This window comes from Coptis chinensis, chromosome 8 (assembly GCF_015680905.1).
Source record: "Coptis chinensis isolate HL-2020 chromosome 8, ASM1568090v1, whole genome shotgun sequence".
NCBI lineage: Eukaryota > Viridiplantae > Streptophyta > Magnoliopsida > Ranunculales > Ranunculaceae > Coptis > Coptis chinensis.
Genome location: NC_141463.1, coordinates 5,291,238 through 5,314,351, shown reverse-complemented (window position 1 = coordinate 5,314,351; position 23,114 = coordinate 5,291,238). Strand labels below are relative to the sequence as shown.

General features: G+C 34.9%; 1 protein-coding gene and 1 long non-coding RNA gene across 2 annotated transcripts; one reads left to right on the top strand and one right to left on the bottom strand.

Annotated features, from left to right (window-relative positions):
• Positions 1-1,592: 1,592 nt before the first annotated feature.
• On the top strand, positions 1,593-2,663 carry LOC147479513 (uncharacterized). The gene has a single exon (XM_086578433.1). The coding sequence runs from the start codon at positions 1,593-1,595 to the stop codon at positions 2,661-2,663; it is 1,071 nt and encodes a 356-aa protein (XP_086434559.1).
• Positions 2,664-3,460: 797 nt separating this feature from the next.
• Positions 3,461-14,309, bottom strand: LOC147479512 (uncharacterized). The gene is made up of 6 exons (XR_015205417.1): positions 14,125-14,309; positions 5,905-6,018; positions 5,700-5,803; positions 5,266-5,395; positions 5,037-5,161; positions 3,461-4,446 (listed from the first exon to the last, which is right to left on the bottom strand). It is a non-coding gene; the product is annotated as an uncharacterized LOC147479512 (long non-coding RNA).
• Between the last annotated feature and the right edge of the window lie 8,805 nt (positions 14,310-23,114).

The following is a 23,114-nucleotide window of genomic DNA, read 5'->3' as shown; positions in this document are numbered from 1 at the left end:
CATATGAGAAGAATAAACAGAGATATTCAATATTGTCAAAAGATGACCGGTTGTATAGAATGGAGGTGAACAAAGGATTTTTCGTGGAAATTTTGAGGTTTTCCATCGCATTAAGGCTATCCCCATTATCATTCCCAAGAGGCCACCTCAGGGTCCAACTCGAGGTGCTAAAACATCTTTTTCATCATAGTGGGACATGATAATTGTGCCTAAAGAACACACCATAAACAACTTGAAGAGTGCAACCTACAATCTCAAAAAATTGTATTTTACTTGGCTACGATAGTGCTATAAAATACCATTTGCTCGTACATAAATTTTTTCCAACTCACCTCCTCGAATGGCCCATATGCATGTAACCTTCATCATGGCCTCATACCTCATGCATTCTCAAACTATCAACTTCAGTTAAGAATTAGGGAAAACAACGGTTTGGTAATGCAGAAGAGATCAACATGTCTATAGATTAGCTACATTGACCTAGCTAAACTTATTGGTAGAGCTACAGAACTCGGAGGCTTCCAAAAAATAAATGTGGGTTATTAAACAGTCATACAACGACCATTCTCGACAGAAAACTTTACACAGTAAATAGAATTAAAAACCATTTATTCTTCACAAATCAAACATTTTTTTTTATAGATAAATCTTCACTTGTCTGGTTCTTTTTGACAAACCCAAACAAACTACACTGACAGAGAAACAATAAAATTAGTGACATAGAGTCATGCCTTCAAACACTTGCAGAGGTTGAATGTATTGGTTCTATTTTAAGGCTGAAATCCATCACTTAAAGAAAAGTCAGAAAAGGAATGCACACTAACCTGGTCCATGTATGTCTTAGGATATTAAATCAAACCAATAATGTTTAGATTTAGTATATTCAAGTTTAGGATAATAACAAAAACTTTGATGGTTGCTCCGTGTCATCACAGTTGCTTCAATAGTTGTTATAAGGAATTGTTGTATATTCACCCAAATTCAACAATGAAAATAACAAATAACCTCATCTTCTCTGGTAAACCAACATAAAGCCCTAAAAAAAACATATTTGCTCAAAGTAGCAGGATTTAATTTGGTGACCAAAATAGCACAAAATACAACGAAGATGATATACAATAAAGATGTTTCAGTAATCAAAGTGGTGGATTCTAAAAGCCAGCTTTAGCTTGTCATAACATCTTTAATTGGACTGCTTACCTCTCATTGAGAGTATCACAAGTAGAATCTCTAATTGGAAGAATAGAGTTCTCTCTCATGCCGGAAGACTACAGCTGATTCACTCTGTTCTTTCTTCCTTCCACACTTATTGGTCTAGGACTTTTGTACTGCCTAAAACTGTGCTCGACAAGGTTAGTAAAATTTGCAACAGATTCCTCTGGTCTGGCCCATCTCTAACTAAGTGTTTACACAAGGCTAGTCATGAGCTACTCCGATTCTCTAAGGATGAAGGGGGGTTGAACATAATTGATCTCCACACATGGAATATAGCTGCGTATTGTGGACTAGTGTTCAAACTAGCATCAAGAGAGAATTCTTTATGGAGTAACTGGGTGTGGACTCATAGCATCAAAAACAAACATTTCTGGACTATGGAAGCTCCTAAGGACTGCTCATGGGTATGGAGAGGCATCTTAGAGCATAGGAAGACTGCTATGAAGTTTACGAGAAACATCATTGCTAATGGAGATGACACTTTCATCTGGCATGACTTGTGGTGTACAGAGACACCCCTCCTATGGGATAACAATGCTAGACAAATGCTACAGCTTGGTGAGGAAGCCAAAGTTAGTGAACTGATCTCAAATGGCAGGTGGAATGACATAGTTCTTTCTCTTCCAGAGTGTGACTTGAAGACCAAGATACTAAGAACGGATATATATGATCTCATGAACAAGGATCAAGTAGTTTGGTCTCTAACTCATTCAGGAAAATTCAGTACTCGATCTGCTTATATAGCACTAAAGAAGGTTAAGAACAAAGTCAAATGGTCCAAGTTTGTTTGGGGAAAATTGGTGATCCCTAAACATTCCTTTTGCACTTGGCAACTATTCTCTGGTAGTCTCTCCACTCAAGACAGGTTGGTTAACAAAGGTATAATCAATCATTCAAAATGTAGTTTGTGTGGAACAACAGCAAGAGAAAACTCCAAACACTTATTTTTTGAGTGTTCTTACACAAAGAGAGTGTGGAGTGGGGTCAAAGCAAAGATTGGTATGGGTTTCAGAGTAGCAGACTCTAACAATGAGTGGCATAGTATCTTGCAGACTAGCAGAAATAGTTCTATGGAAGGTGATATCAGAGGAGCATATATCTGTGCTACCGTAAGTGCTATTTGGGCTGAGAGGAACACTAGAATCTTTCAGAAAAAGTATCGTCCCCCTCAGCTGGTCATGGTGAGAATACTAGAAGATATGAAGCTATACATACAAAGGGTTGTAAAGGATATACCAGATTCCACATCAGTGAGAGTCCTTCTTCAAAACCTTGGTATAGATGCAAACTACCATGCAAAGGAACCTATTTCTTGCCAATGGCGTAAAACCGATCCGAGCCATGTTAAGTTAAACACGGATGGGTCTTTGACTCCTTCGGACCAAGGATTCGTGGTGGTATTGCAAAAAAGAAGATGGCACAGTGCATTTTGCCTACATGGGCTCTAACCCAAAGAGGTCTATACTTCAACGAGGAGCTAATGGCTATTGATCACGGGGGGCTAGAGGGGTGTCCGAAACATGGAATTACCAAAGTAATAGGGTGTACTCGACTCTATGATTGCTATGAGTATAGTTAATGGCTTGACTACATCACCATGGTATTGTCAGAATATTGTACTATCTATCGGGAGCAAAAGGAAGAAACTCAGTTATAGTAGTGTCAACCATTGCTATAGGGAGACCAACAAGGCTGCAAATTTATTAGCTAAGTGTGTAAAAGACTCTCTCGAGACTCTTTTGTATTTTATACCCCCTCTAGATGAACAATTGACTAAAATCATTGAGGAGGATACAAGAGGAACAATCTATGTAAGATTTTGATTAAGGAATGCAGGTAGGGGTCCGCCTAACCCCATAGCTATCATTCAAAAAAAAAAGCATCTTTAAGAACGCAAGTACCTAACCTTTGAGTCATTCAGATAAGCAGTTAGCCAATCACCAAACACTTGCATTTTGCATTCCCCAATTCTTTGATATGAAGGCAACGAGGGCTTTAGACATGGTTGAGAAGAGAGAGCTAGAAGAGTTATGGTAGCGATCCCTTAAAAAAAAAAAATCTAAATGCACCATTATATTATATACCATTTGAAGCTCATAATACTCATAATATATTATAACACTAAATTTTCATTATATAATCTTTTACGTGTTGAAAACCATGCTCATGGATAATAACGTGGCCTATGAGTGCCAACGAAATTAAACAATCTACACAAACTTGAGTCCAGATACCAAATTTAAAAAAAAAAAGAAAAAGAAAAAGAAAAAACAGAACCCCAACTTTTAAAATTGCATAAAAATAAAATTGTAAGAAGCTTCTAACAATATGCTATGATACAGAACTCCAACTTTTAAAATTGCATAGAAATTTAAAGTCTTGGACCTATAAAATTTCTTTAAAGTTTTCCAGAAAATAGATATTTTAAGTATTAAATTTCATTAAACTCAATACTACAACAATTGTGACGCAGAGAGGACATAATATATATACGGTTTCCCATAGAATTGTGACACAAATAAGGGGCATGCATTACTATACTATATAAAAACAATTCATGAAATTATCTTTTAAATTCAATAGAATGTCTGAAATTAATATAAAAGATCCATATAATTCAAATAAAAACACACGTAAACTACTGCCAAACTACTGGCAGGAGATCATTTCTAGAAGCAAATAAGCCATTTGAAGAGTACTATACAACCATACGTAAGGATAAGTGGTATATCGAAATGGCATCACTTACTGGTGTCCAATCAAGCTCATACAAGAAAATTAAAATTATGAAGGAAAAGAAAAAATCAATCTATTATACTACATAATACCTTGTAGAATCTACTCTTAGATAAATAAGAATTTATCTATGTGTCTTAACGTAGAGACAAATTAATATTTTTCAGGAGAGCGCTCAAATTTTCTAAAGTAATAGAAGTAATTTATGTGTCATAAATTCAAGCTTCTCCAACCAATTATGATAATTTAATCTGCGTAGGCGACTCAATCTGCCTTGGTATTAAAGTTAATTGTATACTTACAGTAATACTTGTTGCATGACTATCTTCATTCATTTTTTGAAACACATGCAGTCATTCACGTACTCATTCTTCCTTTGTGGCATTGTTTCTATATAATACTATTCCACTGCTTACTTCTAGACTTGTACACATGAGCACATAACGTATGGACCATTGAGAGTGTCGTATCACCTTAACCGTCGAACACAATGTTCTGCAAGTATATAACACCCATTATGCTTTTGAAGGCAGGAAAAATGCAACAAATATTGTAATGTAGAGTTTAGTATGATATGAATCAATCTAAAAAAAAGTATATGTTGAGCAGTACAAATAAATAAAGAGCACCACATACATCTTAAAGGCTTAATGAGTAAAAGTATAACCTTTCGAGTAAATATTCGAATACCTTAAAAGCAAGATACATTAATATAAAGTATTAAACTACTCTTACTATGACTTTATTTCTATTGCATTTCAGCTTCTCATTTGGTCTCAATATAACGTCAATTAAGTAGAGTCAATGATGCAGTGCATAGTTTGGACATGGCTGCTTCCAAAATTCAATTGCTTGGGTTCTTTAGCTTACTTGATAGGGCAAGGTTTTATAGTGCTTCAATTGTCATTTAGTGTTTCAAGTTATTGCACGAAATGCCGTTAACGTTATATCTTTCTTGTGAGACAAATTAATTCCAATGAAACCATCTTGTGAAATCACCAAAGAAATATATTCATATGAACAGATAGAATTTCCAATAAACTAAAAAATGCATGTAATTCATGAACAAATGAGGAAAGATTTACCATGGCGTGGAAGAACCATTTGAGAATATGGGTGAAGGTTGGTGTCTCCTGGTAATGGTATATGCAGTGACTTAAGTGCAATTAATAGAAGATTGGTGACCAAGCAGCCATTCATCCTTTGCCCCCTAACGCAATAACACATGACAAAAAATGGCACCCAATTCAAGAAATAATCTATTATTTTCCAACATTGTAGGATTAAACGCTAACTGAGAGTAGTTGATGGTACCAAACCAGAAGCACTGCAAAAATGCCGTATAGGAATCTGTGACTGGCCAAACACGTGCAACTACTAGCTCCTAGTAAATAAAAATTTGCATTGCTTAATTTCCAGAAAGCGCACACATACAACCGGTCTACTGAAAAGAGCAACTATATTGTATCAATATATAAAATCTTGTAACATTCTTTTTTGGAAATCAGATGTAGGAAACAACATATTCACTGTTTCTCGACAACTTTGACATCGCTAAAATAATCAGTTCAGGGAGTGCTTGCCCTATTATGTCTTTTCTATAATTTCCTTAATATGTAATAAATTAATAATACATGTTGTTAGATGGAAATAGGTAATAGGCTGGTAATACCTGTTGTGTATTGAACTTTCAAAGGGTTATATGCATTCTTAAAAAAAAATTGTAGACTGTTCACTTAATAACTTACCTTAACTTCAATAATATATTATATACAAAGGCAAAGCCACTGGAAACTCCCAAAGCCAGCCATCTTGTGTTTTGTTGTTAAAAATCAATCCCATATCCTCCAACCTACCAAGCCATCATACCATAACCATCAAATTCAATGTCAGAACATCATCGTAGTAGTATTAGTAGTGGAAGTATATATGACCATGACTCGCGTATTTTACCTCTTTGTTAGTGTACCATGTGTGCCAAGCGGTCTCAATGGGAAGCCTAAAAGTGTTGATTGAGTACCTCGATGTTATATGTAACTGGAGCGTACGTGACCATCAGTATCTCCACTGTAAAAGGGGTCAACTATGATTAATGTGTGAGGATTTCTCCAATACCCAGAATACATGTCAATCAATAAAGAAAACCAAATAATAATAGGACATACCTGAAGCCATAGCGTTATCAAGCAAGTCCTATAAGCAGCAGCGGAACGTTGTTGTCTTCCACTCCAAAACCCTTCTTGTGTTCTCTCACAGTGGATGGAAAACTTATGAGAATCAGAATAGGGTTTGGGGTGGGGACCTCAACTTATATATTATAGGTGTATTTCTATTATAGCCCATCATGATAATAGAAATACGCTTAAGCCCAAAAAAGTATCTGCACATATCGTTAAGCCCATACTCACTTTATACACGTGTCATGACTTGACACGTGTGGTTTGAGACATGTAAATGACCCAGTCATGTTACTTTAAGATCACAGTTTAGTGAGTCTTCTCAATGTCACTCGGACGTAGTTCGACAATTAACAATTGTGTAATGTGTATGATCTATGTAGGTACACCTTAAAGAGAAAAGTTCTAACAATCTCCCACTTGTACCACATAGGTCATAACCTGATATTAAACAATGGTGACCTTAAGAGCTCTAAATTTTATTGTCGAAATAATGAGTGACGTCTCAAAAAACACAATCTGGTCCATTGAAAATAAAAATATAGGATCACAGCGGCCTTTGCCACATTTAGCATGACTAGACCCATCTGTGGTCACAATACTAATATCTCCAACGACATAGATTAAGTATGGATGTGTAGCATGAAAATAACATGTAATGTGATCCCTGAACATGTTCATTTTCAATTGGTCCAACCTTATGATTTATAATGATGTCTTTATTCTACTTAATCAAACTTTATATGCGCAACCATAAATGAATAAGTAGATAACTTTATTTCAAAAAAATAATCATCAATAGTAAACAAAATATTAATACAAACTCCCACTAAAATGAAACATCAGAAGGACTAACCACCCCCATACGAGCTACATGCTCCTTAAATGCCTTAGGTGGTAAGCCCTTAGTTAGCGGATCGACTATCACGGAGATTTGTATTAACATACTCAATTATCATATGATGATCTTTAACCCTCTCTTTCACAATAAGAAACTTGATGTCAATGTGCCTAGAGTTTGACGAACTCTTGTTGTTCTTGGAATAAAGTTCTGCGGCTTTATTATCACAATAAACCGTTAATGGTTTCTCAATGAAACCCATTGCATGAAGCCCAGAAGTGAAATTTCTATACCACTTTACTTGATTTGATGCTTCAAAACAAGCAATAAATTCTGCTTCCATAGTGGAGGAGGCTATTAGTGTTTGTTTGACACTTTTCCATGATACAGCACCTCCAGCTAACATGAAAACATAACCAGACGTGGATTTTCTACTATCCAAGCAACCAGCAAAATCTGAATCCGAATACCCAATCAACTCAAAATGATCGGTTTTTCGGTATGTGAGCATAAAATCTTTTGTCCTTTGCAAATACCGCATCACCTTTTTAGCCGCTTTCCAATGATCCATTCCTGGATTACTTAAGTATCGCCTAGCATTCCAACCACGATGCATAATATCCGACGCTGCAAACTTGAGCATACATAAGACTCCTACTATTGATGCATAAGGAATATCTTGCATTTGTTCTTTCTCTAAATCGTTCTTTGGACATTGAAGCAAACTCAATTTATCACCCTTAGCAATGGGCGCATCACCTAGTGCACAGTTTTGCATGCCAAACCTACTTAGCACCCTTTCAACATAAGCCTTTTGTGATAAGCCTAGAATGCCACGTGATCTATCACGATGAATTTCAATGCCTAGCACAAAAGATGCTTCACCAAGATCTTTCATCTCAAAATTCTTTGAAAGAAATCGCTTGGTTTCATGCAAAAGGCCTATGTCACTGCTCGCTAGTAGGATGTCATCAACATATAACACTAGAAAAATAAATTTACTCCCACTGATCTTGTGATAAACACATTGATCCACATCATTTTCCTTAAAACCAAAAGAGGAAATGATGTGATCAAACTTCAAATACCACTGACGAGATGCCTGCTTTAAGCCATAGATGGATTTCTTTAATTTACAAACCAAATGTTCAGAGCCTTTGGACTCAAAACCATGAGGTTGCCTCATATAGATAGTCTCCTGAATGTCACCATTCAGAAAAGCTGTCTTAACATCCATCTGGTGTAACTCTAAATCATAATGAGCTACAAGTGCCATAATAAGTCTAAAGAGTCTTTCGATGAAACCGAGAGAAAGTCTCTTTATAGTCAATGCCCGCCTTTTGAGTAAAGCCTTTTGCAACAAGACGTGCTTTATATCTGTCAATACTGCCTTTTGAGTCTCTTTTGGTTTTGAAAATCCATTTGTTAGCAATGGGTTTGACTCCATTAGGCAACTCGACAAGATCCCAAACGTCATTGTCTTTCATAGACCTTAACTCCTCTATCATGGCATTCATCCAATCTAAGGAGTGAGCACTTTGTTTGGCTTGAATGAAGGTAGTAGGATCATTTTCCATTCCTATATCAAACTCATGCTCTTGGAGATAAACTATATATTCATCTGAATTAATAGCTGCTCTCCGCTCCCTAGTTGATCTCCGTATTGGCACTTCTAATTGAATTTGTTGAGGTTCTTCTATAATAGCAGGGGCCAACTCAGGAATATTTGGTTGATCTACAACCGCATCCTGCCTAATGACAGGTGTGATCAACTCATCTCTGTGGATATCCATTAAAGGAATATCAACATGCTCTTCTTCAAAAGCAATATTCCTTTGTTGTGTGCTCCCACTATCCTCAACATCTTCAATAAATTTGGCATTATCCGTCTCAATTAGGGTATTGGAAGAGGGGCAATAAAACTTGAAACCCCTTGACCTTTCCGAATAACCAATAAAGTAGCAACTAACTGTTCTTGAGTCCAGTTTTCTTTCATTTGGCCTATATGGCCTAGCCTGTTGGACAACCCCAAATATGTAAATGCCTTATCTTCGGGTTTCTTTCCGGTCCATAATTCATATGGGGTTTTAGTTCTTTGCTTTACTAGGTATTTTCGGTTAAGGATATATAATCTGATCTTTAAGGCTTCACCCCAAAGAGACTCTGGTAAGGTAGAATGACAAATCATACTCCTAACCATGTCCTTTAGAGTCCGATTTCGTCTCTCAGATACACCATTTTGACGTGGAGTCCCTGGCATGGTGTATTGAGGAACGATGCCACATTCCTCCAAGTATCTTGCAAATGGTCCTGGATGTTGGCCTTTTCCATCATACCTACCATAGTATTCACCACCACGGTCGGATCTGATAGCTTTAATTTTCTTAGAATGTTGATTTTCAACTTCAGCTTTATAGGCCTTAAATACATCCAGTGACTGTGATTTTTCATGAATTAAGTATAGATACCCATAACGAGAATAGTCATCTGTAAACGTGATAAAATACCGTTGACCATTCCAAGAAGCCGTAGGAAATGGACCACAAATATCAGTATATATAAAGTCTAAGACACTTGAACTCCTGCTAGCACCAAACTTCCTTATATTTGTTTGTTTACCCTTTATACATTCAATACAAACTTTAAAGTCTGAAAAATCAAGGGCACTAAGAACTCCATTTGACACAAGCCTTTCAATTCTCTGTTTAGAGATATGACCCAAACGCTTGTGCCACAATGTAGAGGAGTTCTCATTAATTAATCTACGCTTCGTACCATAGTTATTAACATGCAAAGTTTCATTTAACCTTAAGTGAGAGGCATCCAAGTCTAACTTGTATAGATTATCAATCAAAGAGCCTGTACCGATAAGATTTGAATTTTGAAAGAGACTAAATATTCCTTTTCCAACTGAACAAGTATAACCGGATTTGTCCAAACAGGAAATAGAAATTAAATTCCGTCTAAAAGACGGTACATAAACAGTCTCATCTAAATCCAAATAAAAACCAGACTCTAATTTTAATCTAAAGACTCCAATGGCCTCAACACATGCCTTATTGCCATCACCCATGTAAATGAACCTTTCGGTATCACTTGGCTTGCGGCTCCTTAGACAACCCTGCATGGAAACACTAATGTGAATAGTTGCTCCCGTTATCTATCCACCAAGAATTAGAAGGTACCGGCAAGATTTAATTCGGAACAAACAAAACTAAATTCATTACTTGCTTGCTTTGCTTTCCACTTTATATACTTTGGACATTCTTTCTTAATGTGACTGCGGGGTTTCTTACAAAAGTAATGTAAAAAGTAGCTTTGAACACGATTTTATCTTTTCGTGATTCACTGTGGTGTCGCATTATCTGCAGTTCCTTTACCCTTATTATTCCATTTTCTTTTCTTAGTGCCTGAATTGCCAATAGAGGAAGTGGCCAAGTGAGCACTTTCTGTCTTCTCTTGTTTCAGCCTTTCCTCTTCTTGCACACACTGAGCAATGAGCTCATTAAGAGTCCATTTCTCCCTTTGAGTATTATAATTGATCTTAAAGGGACCAAATTATGCAGGAAGAGAAATAAGAATGAGGTGCACAAGGAGATCATCAGAGAACTCCAACTTTAGTGCCCTCATTTTGGCAACAAGATTAGATATTTCCATAATGTACTCTCTAACATTTCCTTTGCCAGTATACCGCATGGTGACAAGTTTGCTAAGGAGCGTACTTGCCTCCACCTTTTCCGATGCAACAAATTGGTCTGCAACTTGGTTTAGGAATTTCTTGGCATTTTCTTCCTTAGGCATTGCACCACCGAAAAGTTTTGAAATAGAGTGCTTCATTATACTAAGACTAAGGCGATTGAAGCGCTCCCACTTTTCGTAGGTAGCCTTTTCCTCAGCTCCACTATCAGCCTTAAGGTTAGCAGGCTCATCAACACGTAATGCATAATCCAAATCCATACATCCAAGAACGATTAGAACATGCTCTATCCATTTTGTAAAGTTGGAACCAGTAAGAACTGGAATACTACTAGTTAAATTGGCGTGATATAGAAGATGTATTCACTGAAGCATAACACAAAAGATATCTCACATTACTATATATGTCATCTACTATAATGCATTGACAATAATAAACTTGAATATTATCATGCATTCATTAGTCTAAATGAAAAGTAATAATCAAGTAGACAAATGACCAGATAGAAAACATTTATAAAACTTTAGTATGGGACCTTAATGAGAAACCTAACACACCGTTATAATTCAAGTCTTTGGACAAGCATTTAACGTGTAAGTGGTTTCCTCTAAACACATAAGGCTAATCGACATATGTAAAACAAAATTAGGCTTGGCCAAACAATAAGTCTTCCTTAGGGTCGACTATTGAATGCATAAGTAACTCCTAAAATTATTTTACATATATTAATTACCTTATACCGTCACTAATCCGGCTAAAATAGTAAACTTCCTTTGGGCCGATTATTACTTGCATGGATTAAGACGCAACTATATACAATCTAATAAACTTTACCATTAAACCCAAAAAAAAATTTCATGAAAGAGGCCACTTAGGCAGCGTATCACGTTGAACTTACCCAAATTTCATGGTTTAGATTGCTAATTTTCAAATGTTTGGAACATGCTATTATTCAATTCTATTAATTAACATGAAAATAGTAGAAAAGAAAATTCCAATAGCAAACTTAAGAAATCCAAACATGATCAAACTGAAATTTAAGTCCGTCTACTTTATTGGGCTCGAAAAACTCTTCGATTTGACTATTCATATGCCCAAAACGGACTTAAAACAAGGTATATACAACTGAAATAAGGTAATTGGGCCCAAAAAATACCAAATAGGCCCAAAACCGGGTCAAACTAGATCCAGTCAGCATGAGTCGGACCCGGTCAGCACAAGTCAAACTTTGTTTTCAAACTCAGACCTTGCATACATGGGCCAGACCCAAGCCCAATCTAGTTTATGGGTCGAGTTGGACTTTGGGCTATGGGGCATATTTTAATAAAACACAATCTCTCTTTTAGTGGGCTTTAGAATAAAACAAAAGGCCCAAAAAAAAGTTTGTGTTTCTCATCGTCACCTTCCTCGAGTCTGAAGCAACAGTAATGGAATATAAACCCTTGATGCTTCGGCAACCTTACTGCCACCCCTGAACGCCACAACCAGATGATGCAAACACAAATCCAACCGTACAGATGTAATCTAGAGTGTAGTACGACCCTACCCACCAAATTTCAGCACAATCCAAAGATAGATTACAAAGATCCATGGATTTAAAGTCGAGAAAAAACGAGTTTTTAACGGATTATCGGCAACGAATCAAAGGCATATTAATCGAAATCCGTCATCCACCTTATGAACATGATTCTTGGATAACGAACTTGTGACCCTATGAAACCCTTTTACCGGAACAGATTCGGTGATCCGATAAAAAACGAAAAAAATTATTTCGCAAACTTAACCGCATAACTTAAAAAAAAAACTCGATTTTTACTCAATGTTACACAGTAATAAAATTAAACAGTATGTTTTCTTCATGATTAACATCTAGGCGTGATACCAATTGTGAGGATTTCTCCAATACCCGGAATACATGTCAATCAATAAAGAAAACCAAATAATAATAGGACATACACGAAGCCATAGCGTTATTATCAAGCAAGTCCTATAAGAATTGAACGTTGTTGTCTTCCTCTCAAAACCCTTCTTGTGTTCTCACGGTGGATGGAAAACTTATGAGAATCGAGAATAGGGTTTGGGGTGGGGACCTCAACTTATATATTATAGGTGTATTTCTATTATAGCCCATCATGATAATAGAAATACGGCTTAGCGAAAAAAAGTATCGCACATATCGTTAAGCCCATACTCACTTTATACACGTGTCATGACTTGACACGTGTGGTTTGAGAATATGTAAATGACCAGTCATGTTACTTTAAGATCACAGTTTAGTGAGTCTTCTCAATGTCACTCGGACGTAGTTCGACAATTAACAATTGTGTAATGTGTATGATCTATGTAGGTACACCTTAAAGAGAAAAGTTCTAACATAATGTACTAACTATAGCAATATAACTTTTACAGAAATTGTGATCCTGAATTATTTTTTATGTTGAACAAAGCCTCCTGATCCAAACCCATGTCAGATGGCTTGTTTTTATCAATTATACGTATAGTGTATTGTCAAAACATGGTTTAATAGCAATCACGCCACAAAGTATTCCTATCAAAAGGAATTCTAATGGCGTAGAAGAATAGATTTGAAGAATGGATCCAAAGATTCATGAAAGAAGAAGAAAATTAAATAATGTAAAATGAGTTAGAGAATTGAACTATCTTAAGTACACTGTAATTGAGGAGTGAGAGTTAATCTTATAAACAAAGAAGTTCAAAGGCAGAACTCCAAAGTGAGGGCAGGACTATTGTGGTTTCATCATTACCACCAATAGCTATGAACAGAGAAGCTATACAACTTCAATTAAGAGACTTTGACATGTGAAAGAGTCTTCTGATACCCATTAATAAATTATAGGTAGTAATATCTCACGTTTAATATATACCCATGGATGCAGTTGTTTTCTAGCAATTCAATATCAACATTTCTTCAAACCATATACATTTGAACAGTATACATATTTGTTTTACTTAACCAACCATGATTATAAGTCCACAAACAAATACAAAAAACAACTTCTCATAAAAAAAAATAGGTAAGAGCTGAGAAAACAATGTATCTAGTTGTTTCTAGGACTTAGCTGATCAAAGTAATTTCTTCCTAGAAGATCCTCTATTCATTTCCATCTTCGACGACACTTTAGATTATTGAACCAAAAATCTTTTGCATTAAACATACCCGGCAAAAAACTTTAATTCCAAACCATCAAATTGTAAGGGAATATAAAAACTAAGAAGACATCTAATAAAAAAAATTAATTCGCCAACTCCATTGAACAGAGTCTAATCGCTTTCAACTCAATAATCCAATTAAATAAATCAAAATATTCCATTTAACCATCAGATACGAAGTAAAAAAGAATAGGATTATTAGAGAATGATTTGAGAGAATCATCTACAAAACTGTATGTAGTCATTGATTTGAGAGAATGATTCATAGAGGAAAAGAAGAAGCATACCTTATTGAGCTTCTCGTTCTTAAATTGATGATGAAAAATGTGACCATATATGGTGTCAATAGAAATTAGATTGGTGACGATTGAAGAATCAAAGATGGTTTGACGTTTTTTTTTCTTCTGCAAAAACCCATATTTTCTCTTGCTTCACTCACGCACTCACGATGGGTTTTTTTTGTTTGGTGTGTTACGTTAGGGGGGGGGGGGTTATTTCCAAAAAAAAATTCAAAAACTTCTAATATTTCATCTGATAGTTTTGAAATTGGGCGAAATTTCCATGTGATGGGGAGGCGATTATAATTTGAGAATAGACGAAGGAGGATTAAGCAAATACAGGGAGGTGTTCCTAATTATTAGCACCTCTTTGTTTTTTTAGGAGTTTCTAATATTGCTCGGTTTGGAAAATAGATCAATATGGTGAGAAGAGAGAATATGTGATAACAGAAAATTAGGCTAGAGGGGTTAGTTAAGAATATTTAGTAGTCCTAAGACTCCTCTTAAATTTTTTTAGAATTTAATACTCCAATTTGACCAGAATATGGAACTGACCACCTGTTACCCAACTTTACCAGGAATAGACGAAAATATCCTCACTTGGAAACAAGCATAACCAACTATCTACCTAGTAACATAGTGGGATGCAAAACAAAAATTTGAATTTCACACAAAAATTTCACTTATACCTACCTTTACATTTAAAAATACATATAATGAAAAAACTAAAAATATTATGCCTCCAATATTTTGTGGAGGCATTTCATTTGACACTAGTCGTTAAGTCTAAACCCCAAACCACTAGACACTAAACCCAAAATCTTTATAAACTAGACCCTAAGCCTAAACCCTAAACCTTAAGACACTAAACCCTAACCCCTATAAACTAGACCCTAAGCCTAAACCCTAACCCCTATAAACTAGACCCTAAGCCTAAACCCTAAACTTTAAGACACTAAACCCTAACCCTTATATCATAAATTTCTAAACATTAAACCCTAAACCAACCCGTTGCATTTAATAGTAGTTAATCAAACCCACAAAATAAATAATCAAATGCATTTTGTATCTGCATTTTAAAATGCGTGGTGTGTATGCATTTTAAAATGTATAAGTTTATAACGTGGTGCATCTATATTTTAAAATATATAAGTTTATAACATAGTGCATTTGCATTTTAAAACGTATAAGTTTATAACGTGGTGCTTCTGCATTTTAAAATGTTTGCATTTAGTAAAACGTTTTTCATAGAATCTGCAAGTGTATCCATACAATTCAAAATCACTGATTTTAAGATTTAAGATGGGGGACCTATAAAATAAGGGGAGAGTCATGTGCATCAAAACTAACATGGCAAACATCAGAGATACGAGGTGTTGAGGAAGAAGTACAGTCAAGTAAAAGAAAAGAATACACCATTAATACTATTGATAATCATAAACCGAAACTATTGAACATCAACTAGGTAAAAGTAAGGTGTTCTCCTACACATTCCCTAAAAAATTACACACTCCCACAACTTTGTCAAAGTAAATTCACATTTTATAACTCTGTATAATTATATACCTAAACAAAGGGTAATGCAAAGGAATTTAATAAACTCACACACACAAATGTAGTTTTTCCAACAATGTTTTCCCATTCATGATTCTCGATCGCTCCTACAAACCATTAAATCTGTATCAGCGAGCCCGAACTTGTTGATTGATGTGAACCCAAAGAAAAATTAGGATATGAGATATCATTGTGGGTTTCACTGCTGCCTCTATTGCAGAGATTTGTTCATTGCTCTCCAAACAGTGTCTTGCTCATTAGATGACCAGGAATTGTTTTGGCTCATGGAGTAGCATCATGCGCTTTTAAGAAGAGATTAAATTGAGAGGAGATTAAAAGAATGATGATTGCATAAACTAAAAAAAGTTATGTAAAGAAGAAAAATAAAAAATAAATTAAGGGCGGTTATTTATCTGACAAGTAGTTATTTTGCAATGGCGAAAAAGTAAAGAAATTATCTCAAAAAAATCACAGGTGGTGGGCGGTCTCAAGTCAAAAGCCCAAATTCTAATGATTTTCTATAAAACAATACTTATGCCGATGAAAAGAAATTAGGGAGTATTAAAACCCAAAAAAATTATTGGTCCGGCTTTTAAGTTTTTTTTTTAAACGAGGCTCTCTATGCCAATTTTTATATGTGATAAGCACCCAAAACTGTAATATTAAAACCCATAGAGACATAACCATTTGGTTAATTATGTGTTTAATAAGCATGAAATAATTAGATTTTTGTATTTTTGAGGTTTTTGCAGTTAACGTGAAAATGATGATAAACCTGTATAAAAGCACGGGAATAGAATATAAATCTAAGTCTTCCTAGCCATTGTGAAGCCCAACAAAGTCGGACTAAAGCCTGGATACTCAAACAAGACATAATCAAGTCAAAATAGGATTACATGCACAGAAGCATCAAACTTCCGAAGTTTATATCTCTTGAACCAGGTGTAACGCCCGTATTTAAAATACGTATTTAGTTATTAATTTAAAATTCGCTAGATTGGATTTGGGATATGTGGGCCTAGTTTTTGGGCCCGAGTCTGTAATGGCTTGGGTTTCAAACCCAAGTATATAATCACCTTGTTCTAGAGAATAGGGTTTTTTAGATAATAAAATATAATAAAAATGGAGGCAGAGATAGAAACTCGTTTGCTCGAGCGTGGGAGCACAACGAATCGGACGATAAGGATTCATGGAGATTTTTATTAAGGTGAGTAACTACTTTTTATCTATTTCCCCAAATCTACGGAATGAAAATCATTGCCGAGTTTTGCTTCCATTAGCGTATTTTTTTATATGCACGCTTATTGTCATTAATTTTTCCTCTTGTTGTATTGATAAATTGTTACATCGAAACTTCGAATTTCTTTGTTGACGCTTTATGGCGGTTAAGGGCGTTTAAAGCCCAATCTATAGAAATCGTCATTTTTTTTCTTTGTTTCTCTGTTTGAACTCATTTTTTTCTTTCTTGTGGCTTGGAATGTGGCTTGGAATTTGTTGATTGATGTCGGGGGTTATAGGTTTGATGTTGGTTATTGTGGTTTGGATGAGTCGCATTCAAGCTCTCAAGAAAACATTAATTTGCACCAAGAAATCGCCGATACAATTTTATGTAACCTTGTTGGGTGGTTTTGTTATAAGTTGTTATTTGATGATGATGGGTCATGAAGCCGGTGGTTGGGGTTGGCGGAAGAAGATTTGTTGAAGCTCAATACTTGTTAATGGCGACCGAGAATCGCCATAAAAGTATGGAACCTATGATTGTTGTGGTTTTTGTATTGATTGAAGATTGGGGTAGAAAGGGGTTGAGGTTTGGGTATTGATGGTTGAATGGGTCTTTGGAAAGAGGTATGATTGAAGCTTGAAGAAGCTTTAATGGATTAAAATTTATAGATCTAGTTTTTTGAAGAAGTATAGGGATTGAATGATTTGGTTTTTTTGTTTTCATTAATGTTGTTTGGGTTTTATGGGGATTAAAACCGATATGATGAAGAGGAGAGTTGGTGGCGATTTGGTGGTGGTGGTGGTGGAATGGAAGATGACCGATTTGGGCTTTGGGCCTTGGGCCAAAGCCTTTAGGTTTGTTAGTTGGGCGGAGTTAAGTTAGTTGGGTTTGGGCGAGATTGGGTTTAGTCGTGGGCTAATATTAAAAATTAAAGTTTTAAAGTTCTAGATTAAGTTCTATGGGCGGTTTCATTTGTTTTGATTGGGCCCGGTTTTGTTTTAAGTTGTTGGGCCAGTTTAGCTTGATTGTTTGGGGCCAGTCTAGAGGACTTAAAAATAGAGATCCAAATGGGTCTTTCAACATTTAGACTTTCGAAGTTAAAGGTTTGAAAAGGTCCGAACCATTATCTTGGTCATGAGCCCATGAGCCATGCACATTCCCCTTAGCCATGAACCATGGCTATGACCCTGAACCTGTCGAACATGGAAACGACAGTTTGACTTTGACTTTGACGTGTTGACTTTGACTTTGACCGTTGACTTTTTCAAGTTTTTCACATATTTAAGAATATGGACAAATATAGTAATAAAATATTGTCGGAAATTGTATAATTTTGTTTGTCTTTATCTAATTAAGATTTGACGTGGGTAGTGTGTAAAACCTATAATATATTGGCACGTAACAAGAAGAGAATTCTGATAATAAGAATTAGATATATATGTTTTTATGAGTATTAAATTATATACGGACTTAGATTCATGGACTTTGATTGTGGATTGTTGACTGTTTAATTGTGTTACGTTTTTATATATTAAATTGTATGGACAAATCAAATGCTAAAATGCTGTGGAAGCTTGTATAAATTTGGTTGTCATTATCTAGGAAAGATTTGACGTTGATATTGTGTATATTTTGACACGTGACGAGATAGAAACTTTAGGAGATATTATATTCCTAAAACGCTATAAAAATGTTATGCGATACGTTTGAAACAATTGTGACGTTATATAATATGTTGGGATATATATATTAAATGCAATAGTTTTGGAGAAATAAATGTATACACGCTCCATTATTTTATCTGTGAGATGTTACTAGGAGGTAGTAGAGTATTTGTGGATATTACCCTTAATGGAGTGTGGAAAGTGCAATAATATATTGGTACGTGAAAGGATGAAAGTGGTTATGAGATATAATTGAGATATTTCTAACTATTGTGGCTTAGTGCAATAAGGTATTTGACATGCACGCGGATCTGATGGAATTATTATGAGTCATAAATGTATGACACTTGAATAAATTACGTGAATCGAAAATCCTAGAACCTAGCTACCACAACTAATGTGATTTGGCCCTTCCGGCGTTTTAGTGAATCTGAATTTTTCCGGGCGTAAGTAATGTGATTGGCCCTTCCGGCATTTGGTAAAGCTAAATGGCCCTTTCCGGACGAGTTTAATGGTGGCTTGATTATTCCGTTCAAAAATTAGAATGAGATCTGCGATATTTTATGCGAATAGTGGCAAAACATAATGGCTTTCGTGTGAGGGTTACCCGGTGTGCGGCATCCCGTTCAGGGTAGTTACATGACGAAAGTGGTTCATTATATGGGGAGGCATGTGGATGTACATGTTTCATTTGGTAGCCAGGGGAAACTAGGTAATACATAGATACGACACGATTTTAGGGACACGCAAAGAAAGCCGTAAATAATATAATTATGGTAATATGTTGGTTAACTATATATCTTTAAATATATGATTGTATATGGCTTTGCAGAAGGGTGGGTCGGACTAATTACTTGGGCGAGACGACCACTCAGAATTGAGCATGAAATGCGGTAAGTATAGAATATGCTTGGCTGGTTGTTAGTTTAGTTAGAACTTAATTAAGGCGCCTCGTGGAGAAACTAAATACCTTTGTATTATTGTCGAGGAAAGCTGAGCCTCGATGGAGAACTATCCGCCTTTAATTATAGTACTTAAGGATGTCGTATTAGTTGTTGGAAGTTAAGGCGCCTCGGTGGAGAAACTAACTGCCTTATGGATTGTGTATATATATGTATAAGTATATGTTTTATTTTAGGGCTACTCACACCATCATTTTTATAATGCTGACCCGATTTGCATGTTTGCTTATCGGGTGTATTCATTAAATGAACATAGTTGATAAGTCTTGAGAGGTTTCATGTTGAAGAAGGTTGGTTCTTTGCTTGTGGTTTGCGTTAACGTCGCATTTCAAGATAGGCTTTGTTTTCCTTTGAGGTGATATAGATTTTCAGTTGAGACAAGGTTATTTGTATTTTCATTTGTAAATTTAAATAAAGAGTTATTGAAAAGAGATTTGTAACATAATATTATTTGTATAGTTTTGTAATGAAGAGGACTTTTGTTTAAGTAAACAAAATTTATTGGTTTTTAATTATCCGCATATTTAAACTGTTTATGGGTTTTTGGGAGTTGAGAGTGCGTCACACCTCAAGATCGAAGAGTCGAGGGAACAAATATTGTTTTTCAATGCAGCCGAAACGGGTGTAAACACCAGACTTCGATTTTCGCAATGCTTTCATTAAAATGTGAGAAGTTGTAAAAATGCCAAAATCCTGGCCCACCACTAGACGCAGCACGTGGACCCACTCTGCAGCCCACAAGATTGGATGAGTCATCAATCATGGAGCAAGTCAAGACAAAATACAAATTATTGGCACAAATTGACACCTTGCATGTATTAATTACCTTGACTAGATTTTTTGTGTCAAATAGTGTTTAATTTTGGCTTTGTATGATTTGGGGATAAGATAGAATTTAATGTGAGTAGTTGGGGGGGAAGGTGATTTCACTTGGGAAATGAAAGAATGCTCTGATATGTATTGTTTTTGGATTTGGGAGCATTCACTTTCTCATTCATGCATGTTTCATATCTTTATTTTTGTAAGTTCATGTAACATCTTTAATGGTGGCAACACTTGTGTTCTAATAAATAAATTATCATTTTCTTAAGCAAAATCAGGTCTTATTCTATTTTTCTTCTTCTTTCATTCTTATATTAGCATAGCATAATTATCATATGATATATACATCCCATGATCATGAGCTAAAACCTTCCTTTGTGGAAGGTTGATGATGTTCATGTGAGGAACAACTTTTGTTATTGATTTCTAGTTATTTGTTTAGGGCAAATAAACTATCTTACCCCAAAATGGTAGTTGGTGTAGAGTCTAGTTAGGAATTTACGTGATTTCTTAGAGATAAGTCATTACTTTTTTTTTTCTCATACTAGCAATATAATATTAGAGATAAGAACATATTGTTAGGGATCAAATTCTAATCTTTATTAAGATTTGTCTATAAATTCTAAGAAAGATTGGAGATACAATAAACTAGATTCAAACAATAAAGGTTTTTCTTCACATAAGTGGATTTAACTCTCCACACCTTTCCATCCATTTCTCTTTTTAGTGGGTGCATGTTTACATAACTTTTAAATTAAGATATCTAAAATCAAGCTAAATAGTTTTAATATTACTCAACCATAAAAAAATCATTCTCACTAGTTTCCCTTAAACAAACTCTAATTGTAATGCTATCCTAGTCTTAAATTCAAACGAAACCCTTACTCTAACAATACACACGAAGAACGTGAGTAAAGAATTTGAGTTAGTACTCAAAACGAATAAATAAACTTCAATTCTTTACCCCACAAAAGTGCTATCATCAATATGCACGAGATTATATATATATATATATAGCCGATCTTAGAATTACATACTTATTTTAAGTTAAAAGTAAGTACGTAAATAAGTAAAATTTCACTTAGATAATGAATTCAAACGTAATATTTTATAGATATGATATATTCACCATAAAGATCACCTTCACAAAATTTCAGCTCATTTGAAAACCTCTAACCTAGATAAAATATAATTGCAAAACCTCGATATTTCTGAACCGTTAGATTTCATTGAATTTTATATGTACAATTGGACATATCATGTCCATCTTCTCAAAGGGTAAGCCCATGGATGGGCCCAAGCTATCGACGATTCTGGGCTTTAAAAACGTCCTTTAGGGGTATTCCATTGAGTTGTTTCAACTTTCAAGACTTCCACCTGCTTTTGTTTTGAGACATCAATAGTTTGTCATCGAACATTGCCAACTGGGAATCACACTGGCTCCTACGTGACCGAAATTTTTATGCGTAAGACTGCGTATGCCCTTTTTTAATTTTTGAATACCAGCCACTTTGTTCTAGTCTAGTGATTATCAGCCACTATCCATCCGCTTACCTCAAAGCCCCTAATTAGGTACAACCAAACTTTTAGTTTAGAAGAAAACTTCGCGTTTATTCTTGCAACTTGCAACAACAATGCTATGATAAACCCTTAACTTTGTACCGAAAAGTATTAAAAGAAACATAATTATTAGAGAAAATAGAAAGCTGTAACATATGCGTTTGTTGTGCTCCACCATCTTTTAATGTGATTCGTTCTAACCACCATTTATCCCCTGCAATCAGTAAAGTCTTTATTTGGAATAAAAATGTCCCAACATTAACATGGAATATCAAATTTAATGGAGCTCAGTGTCACCAAAAGTCCAAAACAATGCAGCAAACCAACGCAGGTTTTTTCCAAATAAAAAAAAAGGAAAAGAAAAAATATGAATAAAAAAAACTCTCATATTATCACTTAAGCCGTAGTTGGGACACTGAGGGTAGTTTGGCAACCATTATTAGTAAAAAGAATGGTGTTTTTTCAATTCTAACGAAAATATTTTTAAGATAATCTTTTATGGGATAAATGATATCAAATAATCAAATACAAATCAATTTTTTATTTTATGACTAAACCAAAAATAGAAAAAAAAATTACCAAAAACAAAAAAATAAAATAAAATATGGTAACTTGTTTATAAAGGAAAGCTCTATAAATTTTGTTTTTCATTTTTTACAGTACATTTTTTTTTTTTTTGTTTATGTTTTAATGAATTATCTTATTTTGAGATAATAGTTTCTAAATTTTTTTATCAAACCATTTTTTTAAAGTCTAAAATCAATTATGGGACTCATAATAGATTATATGTCATAAAATGGATTACCATAATGGTTGCCAAACGGAGTCTAAAACCAGCCTAATAACCTGAATTTCTGTTTTCTTGGGAGACTTAAAACAAAAGTAACCAATGAGCAAATATGAAACACATTCATATTTCTAATCTCTACCGATTATACAACTATTTGAGAGTGCAAAATTCAATTCAGCATATTAAGTAAACGTTTAACATATTCAATCAAAGTTGTCAATGAGTCAGTTCTAATTCCGAAAATATGATAGCGGTAACCCACATTGTCAATTTATGCTATCTTCAACTGTAGTGAAATTTTGGAAAGAATACGAGATCCAAAAAATAGTTCTGCCTGTTGGATATTTCCTGGGAAAAGAAATTGTCAATTCGCACTGTTGTTGATTTATGCATGCAATTTTAAAGAGTCACAATGTGCACAATAT

Coding starts and splice junctions, on each gene's coding strand:
- LOC147479513 (XM_086578433.1), top strand. CDS start 1,593: ATGGAAGCTCCTAAGGACTGCTCATGGGTATGGAGAGGCATCTTAGAG.